The sequence below is a fragment of the Capsicum annuum genome, chromosome 3 (genome assembly GCF_002878395.1).
Source record: "Capsicum annuum cultivar UCD-10X-F1 chromosome 3, UCD10Xv1.1, whole genome shotgun sequence".
Classification (NCBI taxonomy): Eukaryota; Viridiplantae; Streptophyta; class Magnoliopsida; order Solanales; family Solanaceae; genus Capsicum; species Capsicum annuum.
In genome coordinates, this window is record NC_061113.1 from 138,545,024 (window position 1) to 138,555,372 (window position 10,349).

General features: G+C 34.5%; 1 protein-coding gene across 1 annotated transcript; it reads left to right on the plus strand.

Moving 5' to 3' along the window:
• The first annotated feature begins 1,246 nt into the window (after positions 1–1,246).
• LOC107863597 (probable GPI-anchored adhesin-like protein PGA55) lies at positions 1,247–3,476 on the plus strand. Its single transcript, XM_047408326.1, has one exon. The coding sequence runs from the start codon at positions 1,475–1,477 to the stop codon at positions 3,365–3,367; it is 1,893 nt and encodes a 630-aa protein (XP_047264282.1). The 5' UTR covers positions 1,247–1,474; the 3' UTR covers positions 3,368–3,476.
• The last annotated feature ends 6,873 nt before the right edge of the window (positions 3,477–10,349 follow it).

Consider the following 10,349-nt stretch of genomic DNA (forward strand, 5'->3'; position numbering starts at 1 on the left):
CATCCCCCGCCCCCACCACGGCCCCACGCCCCAACCCCCTCGGACATGACCCTATCCACCCATTACTGCCCACAGCCACAACTACACGAAAGTATAAGAGAATATAAAGATAATATAAAGATATAAACGATGGTAATAGCAAAGCAGCAGCAAGTAATACAAGGCTCACACAAATTCAAAGAAATACTCTAGCAACCAAACTATACTCAATTACTAGTATAATACGAAGAATGAAAGAATGCAGAATGAAGAATGAAATAACAAAGGTTAGAAGTCACCGGATTTCGCTTGTAGACCAAGCCGGCAACCAAGCCCTGCGTCGACCTGCTGCCGGGGGATTTCGCTGCTGAGATGGATCTGCGGCTGCTGGCGACCGAGGGGCGGGTGCAGACGGAGTTGCGGCTGAAGACAGAGCTTCGGCTATTGGGCTGTTGTACCGGCTCCGGAGGAGAGGGGTGGGGGTGGGGGTGGGGGGTATGGACAGAGAAGGGTGGGGGGTGAACAGCGGAGGGGGGGGAACCAGCGGTCGGCGACGGAGGTCGGATCGGGTCGACGCCAAAGGTCGGCGACGACGACGGGGCCAGGGATCGGGGCGAGAGAGAGAGGGGGTAGGGAGAGAGAGAAAGCCGTTCGGCCGGCGACGGCGATCGACGCCGGGGACCGGTGGTCGGGGCCGGAGGTCGGGTCGGGTCGACGCCGATGGTCGGCGACGGCGCGGAAGGCCGTGGACCGGGACAAGGCGAGAGAGAGAGAGAGGGTAGGGAGAGAGAGAGAGAGAGCCGTTAGAGAAACATGTTCAGAAAAAAAAAACAGAAAAGAAAAAAAAAATAGAGGTTAAGAAAACAAAGAAGAATAAATTACAAAAGAAAAAAAGATTGAGAAAAACAAACATGAAAAGAAAAAAATAAAAATAAAATTTGAGAAAAATGAAATGAAATATGATAAATGAGCAATGATAAAAAATAAAAAATAAAGATTGTGATTACTGAATTAAAAAGGAGAGAAAAATAAAGAAATAAATAATGTTTGAGAAAAAAATAATAAAAAATAATTGAGACAAATAAAATAAAAAAATTAAAGTAAAAAATTAATAAAATTAAAATAATAGTTGAGATACAAATAAAAATGAAAAGTTTAAAAATATATAAAGCGTATAAAAATAAAAATATACTTATATTATATAAAAAAAAAAATTAGTGTTGAAAAACTTTTTTTTACGGGAGGTTAAAAAGTCAAAGCCACCTAATTTCCTGACATTTCCGCCGAACTCCCAATGATCCCCAAAAGTGAAGAGTCCAGCCCACGAAACTGGTCACAAACTGACAAAATCATAGTCCCGGATCTAAACGTTACAGAAAAGAACGAATCCTCTTTTTTTATATTTGAAATCCACCATTTTCAGTCATAGAGGGAGTACACAAGCAACAGTCAATCCTTTGCCATAGCTACTGTCTGACGTTAGTTCATACAGAAGATGGAGAAGAAAAAGCAGAAGGATAAAAAATGGAGCTATGAAAAGAGAAGCCCTTTGCAAGATCTGAATGTTATTCCGAGATGTAACAGCAAGAGTAGCAATGCTTCAACTTCCTCTTCCATTTTCATTGAAGCCCCAAAAGGTCGACTTCCTTTTTTCATCTCTTCAAATTCTTCTTCCTCCTCCTCGTCTTCGTCCTCTTGTTCTTCTTCTTCTTCTAGAGTTCATTTCCACCAAAAGCCGAAACTTTCTTCGAGAATTTTAAACCCAATGCCTAAATCTACACGTTTGAGATCTAAGTCCACCAACGAGAACGTTTTACCAAGACCCAAAAAGAACCCTCCTTTTCTATCTGGGAAGAAACCCACCTCCCGAAACTCAAATCTGAATAATCCTATGAAGAAATCAGCATTCGCGTTGATTAAACCGAAGATTTTGAAGCAAAAGGAGGAAGGAAATGGCTCAGGTGAGCAAATTCAGATTTTGGGTAATATATATAGTAATTTGACTAATTTTGAGAATTGTACACCTCTAGGTAAATTATCATCTGGTTCTGGTACTGAATGTGCAACTTTAGACCAATTTTGTAATGGAGAGTCCTCAAATACAAATAGTAATACTACTAAAACACCTCCCATTGAGGCTTCAGTGTCCCCTGAAATTCAATTTGGACTATCCACTGGGCTGGTTTCAGCTGCAACACCTTGTTATGCTGCTGGCCATGTTCTCTCTGGTATCACTGATAAAAGAAAATGTAGGCCTAGAGGTGTTCTCACTATAGGAACTTTAATTGATTCATCAGATTGCGAAAAAGCTAGTGGCTTAGATGCAGTTCCTAACAAGTCTAGTAGGGTTTCTTTGATTCCTTTGCCTGCATTGGCTTCTATGCATTGGCTCTCATCTCCTTGCCGTGAGAACAATGCCATTTGTGAGGGTGAATCTGTAAACGAATTTGGAATGTTGACTGGATCTGCTATGTCTGAGTTGCCGGATTCAGCTTCAACATGTTCTGGGAGTACTTTGGATTCAGTACATAACAGGGGAAAGTACTGTGATAGTGTAAATAGGGATGTCGCACGAACTGGTGGAAAAGCTCGGATTGTTTTGCATTCTCCTGGAAGTACCGAATATAAAGATCCATCATCTGACGAGATGGGGAGGAATTCGTTTCCGCCTTATCCCCTGGCTATATCTTGTTGTCGTGATGTGAAAGCCCCGGATGAGTGGAAATGTTCATGCAGTCTTGTTTGGGAGAATTCTCCGTGCTCTACGGCTTCTTTGAGCAGTGGGAATGTTATTCAAACCCCCAAATCAGATTTAAGCTCAGGAAGGTATGGTGACCTTTCATGGTTACATTCAGGTGATCATGGAGACAACCTTGGGGGTGAACTTGATTCAGTGGCAGATTTTCTTTACAAAACAAGTTTATCACCTACGACTCAACCATCGGCTTTGGGTCCGCCTAATCTGCATTTTAAGTATGCTAGTGCTTCCTGGGTGTCTGACTCTACATTAGACAATGTATCACAATCTCACATGAGGATATCATGGAGGGATGGGTTAGTGAGTCGGATTTTTGAGAGTGATGATTTAGATTGCTGCAGATGCTTAACAGATGATGAGAATGCCGGTTTCTGTTTCACCAATGAAAAGACAAATGTTGGTGTTAAATCCAGCTCCCATGAAGAAAATGATCTTTTACCAGAGAGTGGTTCTCAGTCTTCTGAATCTCTAGAGCACAAACACGAGCTTTCGTGGAGTGGAAAGTTAAAGTCTCCTCTCCCAGAAGCAAACTTGTGTGCAGAGTCCATATGTATTGAAGGTGGTGGCTTAGTTTCATCTGCAGATTCTGACTGGACCCATAATTATAAAAACCAGTTGTATCAAATTTGATTCTTCTGGATTTATTTGTACGAATTCTTAGAAGCAGTGTTGCTCTTTTATGTTTGAACACTGTTTGTTGTTGCTCTAAATTATACCCAATTACTACTCATTTTCTTCATCTAAAGTGTTCAAGTTCATTGTTCACTCAGTTGGTTTGGGTGCCAATTTGTTCCTTCACATCCTCTTAGTGCAAACTCATTGTGTGCTCTAAGGAAGCATATCTATGATACTAGACACCTGCAGATATTTAAATCGTGACAAAATTACATTTCTCATATGCTGTATTTGGAACTTCTGATGAGTATTGGTATGCCTTATAGGTAAAACCATAATGAGTATTGGTATGCCTTATAGGTAAAACCATAACACTCTGTTTGGATGGTGGTTTGTCGTGGTTTCATAATGTATGGTATGGTATGGCACTGTATAGTATAGTACAATATAATGTTTGGATAGATTGTATCGTTCACTGTTGTTCAATAACAATTTTTTTGTTTTTTTGTTTGATTTGATGGTATAGTATTGTATCGTAATGGATAAGTTTACTAAAATACCCCTAATTATTATAAATTTTAAATTTGTAATAATTAGGGGTATTTTCATTAATCCAAGTTTTAATATTTGTTTGTGCTAAATATTGTTCATCTTGCAGGAAGTTACTGATTGCAGATGCCAAGATGCCAAACCATTGTTTATCTGCACGAATTCCTGAATCATCGAAGAGAAGTCTTATTGAAGGCTTAACATCATTTAGTCAAGGAACGCCACCTTCAGTACCTAAGCACACTAGGCAGAGTCAGAGTAGTCTCTTCAGGTTTTAAGGTAAAGAAATTGAAGCGGAAGAAGTTAGAATCCAACGATGAATAACGCAGACGAGTTTGTTTGTGCGTAAAAATTATAACATATTAGGGTAGTATATTAGGGTAGTAAGTAATATGGGATAAAGGGTAAAATAGGATTAGATAATATTACATAAAAAAAAATAAGAAAACCATGGAAAACTATCAAATTGGTGATTCTAAAAATTGAGCAATTTCATGGTTCTCAAATCATGAAAGATTAACATACTATACCATGTCTTTTAGAAAATAATCAAAACAAGCTCGGTTTCCTTGGTAATCATACCATATCACAGAAAACCACCATCCAAACAACCTGTAAGGGGTCGTTTGCTGTGAGGGATAAGAGTAAATACTCCCGAGATAAAATTTTAGTACCTCACAATTGCTTGTTTGGTTGTACAATTTGGAAGAACTTATCCCGGGATTATTAATTAGTATCGGATAAGTTATCCCTTCCTCATGGTGGTATAGTAATATCATGATAAGTTTACCCTTGGTTAAAGCAATTAAAATGACAAAAGTACCCCTCAAACCCTTTTTATAATTACTTTTCACATCCATGTATGTTCACAATATTTTTAATACCATTTATAATAACATTCACAACCTTCGCTATTCGTTATTTTAAGACCAATCTTCATATATTTTATTTTAAAAATTACACTATATAAATATATTTTTTTATTTATGAATATATTACACGTTAAATTTATTTGACTAATTATTATGTTTATTTATATATTTTGATTTCTCTTAAGAATAATAAAAATATTGACTCCATTATTGAATTACATATTTTAAATTAAGTAGTTTTTTAATCACTTGAAAATTGATATTGTATATATATCAATTAAAATGAATTTTAATATTTCATAATATATGAGAGATACGCGACATAATCATGAAAAGGCACACACACAAAATAATTAAGCTAAATTAGTTGAAAGTTTTATTTTTAAATACATATGACATAATCATGGAAATAATGCACATACACAAAATTAAGCTACATAAAATGAAAATTTTATTTTTAAGAATGAATAATTAAAGTTTGAAAAGAAATTATGTAATAAAAGCTAAATAAGATGGAGGGTACTTTTGTAATCAATTAGCTTTATTAAAGTTTGAAAAGAAATTATGTAATAAAAGCTTAATAAGATGGAGGGTACTTTTGTAATCAATTAACTTTTTCTTAAAATTATACTATGCATATTATTTTGAATACAATAAATCAAACACTCAATAAGAAATAATCCCAACATAATCAATCTCATTATAACTTATTCTATCATGACTAAATCCAGCATAACTTGTATTTAAATCAAACAACCCCCAAGTGTATGGACTCGCAGGATAATGTATGTATATTTTGCAGGGGACATTGTTTTGAAGAGATCAGGCACATATATGTCAAGGTATAATACTGCAGCTTGAGAAAAAGGCCAAACTCATCGCTAAATTCCTAAAGTTGACGCGAACTTTCACTTTAACACTTAAATAGATAGTGTTCATTTTAAACATTTCATCTAGGGCGCCGCTTTGTTATTTTGACACTTTTTACTGACGAGGCATAGGATATGTGCTACATGAATTTTGAGCATGTTTAAGGGATTTTTTTAAATTTTCTTTTTCTCTTTCTCCTTCTTCTCCACTCTTTCTCTCCACTACCTTTTGCCATTTTTTCCCTCTTTTTTCTTCTTCCTCATTCTTCTTGTTTCCACTATCCACCACCCTCCATCATTATACAAAGTTTTAATAAATTTTATAATTTTTGCTGGAAACACTATTGATTCTATTTTTTATTTTTGGAAATCGATTCTATTTTTCTAACCATCATTCAACACTAGTATAAAATATATAGTTTAAATCTAAATTAACAACCTTCAAATACTCATTATAACTTGAATTTTAATTGATAAACTCTAAGGACCCATTCAATCACATTATAATTTCAATAAAAAACAAAAGTATAGCTCGAACACCATTCCTTGCACCTCAATTATTGGCATGATTTCCTCTATTTTATTTAATTTCTGCATTTTTATATTCTGACTAGTGAAGATTTAAGCTGTAAAATGTGCTATTATTTGGTTTGATGCTTTGGAACTTTCATTTTTCAGCCGAGTTTTCTCTATTTTGTTGATTTTGTGCAGATACGTTTTTTATTTTGAATTTGTTCAATCGAATTTGGAACACAAAAAACTTGGGGGTGCGAGTTTGGTTTGAGTTTTTATCTGAGTTTTGAAACACAAAAAGCTTGGAGTTGGATCACAAGCTTTTGGAACCCAAGAAGCTTGGGGTCGGATCACAAGAAGTTTGTTCAATAAAATTTATTTTTATTTGAGTTTGTTCGATTGTGTGTGAGTTTGCTTTTATTTTGAGTTTGTTCAATTGAATTTATTCTCAAGTGGGACTTCCTATATTCTTGGTAAAACTAGGGAAGGAGAAAGAATAAGAAAAAAGGAAAAGATGGAGTTATAGGGTTAAAAAAATAAAAGTGTGTTTTTTAAAAAAAATAATAATAAATTTCCACGTGTTGCTATAGATTTATTCATTTTTTCACGTAGAAGGCATTTAGCAACACACACTTAAGTTGACAATAAGAATAAAAAAAGTGTCAAAGTGACACAATAGAGCTCTATTGAGGTATTTAAAATAAACACCATCCACTTTAGATACTAACATGAAAATTCGTCTTAAGTTTAGGTGTTTGTCGATATATTTGTATCTGAGAAAAATGTTGGGCACAGTGTGTCATGATGGTATGTTGTGCCCATTATGCAACTAAGCATAAAAACCTTATTTTTATGTATTACAATCCACTTACTTGGAACAATCATAACTTGTTAAAAGTTTCCTTTTGAAGTGTCACCACATGCTGCTTTTTAAGTGGAGTTTTGATAGTAGAGTGCCATTATCTAGTAGAATTTTAAATAATTTGCATCTAAAGAGCTTTATTGAGTGATACTAGAATTAAATCCTTAGAGAAAGTATATAATGCAATCAATGTTATTTTTGGGTATAAAATTTGTATATTTCAATACGAACTTCAATACTAAGTTCAAGAACTATAATGAGGTTCCATCAACTTCAAACACAAGTTCAAATGAATAATCAAATGAACCATCAAAATGAAGTGTTTATCAACTTTAAGAAATAAAGATGAAGAAGAAAAGTTTAGAATCAAGTCCACCGACTTCACGGTAGGTCCTTAAGGATTTTATTTCCCTCAAGTACCCGAGGTTAATGGAATCACTCCTCCCAGGATAAAATGATTCACTTTCTAAAATTAGAGGTACCTCAAATTTTCAAAAATTTCAAATTCACTCAATGATTTGATAATCACACACGAGTTTTTAGAAGAAGAAAAAAATTGTTTTTCAACTCAAAATCATTTTTTTACCTGAAAAAAATTCAGGTATTTATAGTCATCAAGGTGTTGCTTCATGAAGAGAAGCAATGGTTAAAAAAGGTGAGACTCTTCAAAAAAGTCTTAATCTATTAGAAAAGTTATAACATCAAAGTGAAAAGGTGTCTCTTCAAATTGTATCCTTTCTCTTGGCCTCTTTTTTAAAAAATACGTATTCATTTTTCATTCACACCTCTTACATACCTAACAATCCCCAACATGAATAGGGAATGACTATATTATCAAAAAAATTTATGAACAAGTGTGTGATCAACAAGCAAAGACTAATTATATCTGGATAAGTAGGTTTTCCTTTGAAATTTCCATATGGAACATGCATTGAATGTACTCGGTCAGTTGGTAGGTGCGATATCTTTGCACCGTCGAACTTTAATGTACACCTAGACAACACAAGTCACACAACTAACCTTTTATCATTTATGGTTCTCCGAATTTTGTTCGTTTTAGTCATGAAAACATCCTAATTTAATGAGAGCTTAGAGAATAAGTCTTTTACTAACATTCTCCTTGAAGAGACTTCCACTTCACCCTCACTTAGGTGATTCCTAAACATTTAATCCTATAGATCAAACTATTTGGTCAGATCTGTCAAACGTAGAAAACATTAACAAGCTTCAAACCTTTAGTCTTATCCTTATTTTTTCAACATTGTCTTCATAATGAGAATGGATTGAGTATGTCAATAATGTTGAACCACCAGTCACAACTTTGTTTGATCTCCTTGAACCTAAATTTTGGAATCTCCAGTCTGCTAGGTAGAGTTACTACCATGCTGACTTGTCCAGGATCATAAACCCATTTCTTTCGATGATCTTTCAACTCCCTCTCTAGATAGCCCTTTTGTTAGTGGATCTGTCATATTATTCTTTGACTTTACATAATCAACAATGATAATTTTACAAGAGAGTAATTCTCTGACGGTATTACATCTCCATCTTATATGATGAGATTTATTATTGTACATCATGCTTCCTGCCCTACCTATCATCGTTTGACTATCACAGTGTATACATATTGGTGCCAAAGGTTTGGGCCAATAAGGAATATCTTCCAAGAAATTTTGGATCCATTCAGTTACTTTACCGGCTTTATCTAACGCGATAAACTCATATTTCATTGTAGAGCAGGCAATACATATCTGTTTGGACGATTTTTAAGAGACTGTTCTTTCACCTAAAGTAAATGCATATTCACTCATGGATTTTATTTCATTCAATCCAGTGATCCACTTTGTATCACTATATCCTTCAATTACCGCAAGATATTTGTTATAATGTAAAGTAAGTCTTGAGTATGTTTTAGATACCGAAAACTCTTTTCATCATCATCCAATGAGTTTGATTGGGATTACTCATGCACATACTCAATTTACCAATAGCACATGTTATATCTGATCGCGTACATTTCATGATATACATCAAAGTTTTCAACACTCTTGCGAAGTCTAACTGTGAGTCACTTTTACCTTTATTCTTTTGAAGTGCAAAGACCACATCTAATGAAGTCTTGGAAATATCGAAATCCAAATACTTGAACTTATTAAGTACCTTTTCAATATAATAAGACTGTGATAATGCCAACCCTTGTGGAGTTTTATGAATTCTTATTTCTAAGATCATATCCACAAATCCAAGGTCTTTCATATCAACCTTGCTCTCAAGCATTCATTTCACAACATTTATGTCAGAAATGTCTCTACTAATGATCAACATATCATCCACATATAAAAAAATAATGACTTTATGATTTTAAGTGTCTTTAATGTAAACATACTTATCACACTCATTTATTGTGAAGTCGTTTGCCAACATGGGTTGGTCAAACTTTGCATGCTAATGTTTGGGTGCTTGTTTTAGTCCATAAAATGACTTAACGAGTTTGCACACTTTCTTTTCTTTATCAGGAACCACAAAACCCTCAAGTTGTTTCATGTAAATTTCTTCCTCCAATTATCTATTTAAGAATGTTATTTTCACATCTATTTGATGGATTTTAAGATCATATACCTCCGCTAGGGCAACTAACATCCGATTGTTATCCTTATTACAAGCGAGTATGTATCAAAATAATTAAGGCCTTATTTTAGTCTAAAGACTTTCACAACAAGTCTTGCCTTATGTTTGTCAATAGTACCATCAACTTTCATTATTCTTTTGTAGCTCTATTTGGAACCTAAAGGTTTATTTCCTGGAGGAAGATCAACTAACTCCCAATTATGGTTTCTTAAGATTGAATCAATCTTACTATTAACTGCCACTTTTAAAAAAGAAACGTCTGAAGACAATATCATTTTTTAAAATATTTGGGATTCATTTTCAAGAAAAAACACTACAAAATCTAATCCAAAGAAAGTTGACATTCTTTGATATGTACTACGACTTGGATTCTTACCATTGAGCACATTCTCGTTTGGTTCATCTCGAGGTCGTTTAGATCCTCCACTAGACTGCTCATCTCCAATTTTATATGGAATAATATGTTCAAAGAACTCTATATTATCGATTCAATTACCATATTTTCAGTGATATCCAGATGTTCAAATTTATGAACCAAAGTTCGGCATGCTTTACTGCTCTTAGCATATCCAATGAACATATGTTCACAGTCTTAGGTCCTATTTTTACCCTTTTAGGCATAGAAACTTGGACTTTCCTCCATACTTTAAAATATTTCAAGTTAGATTCCTTTATTTTTATTTTTCATATGGAATTAAATATGT

What these genes read in the sequence shown, in the direction of transcription:
- LOC107863597 (XM_047408326.1), top strand. Translation starts at nt 1,475, where the DNA reads ATGGAGAAGAAAAAGCAGAAGGATAAAAAATGGAGCTATGAAAAGAGA.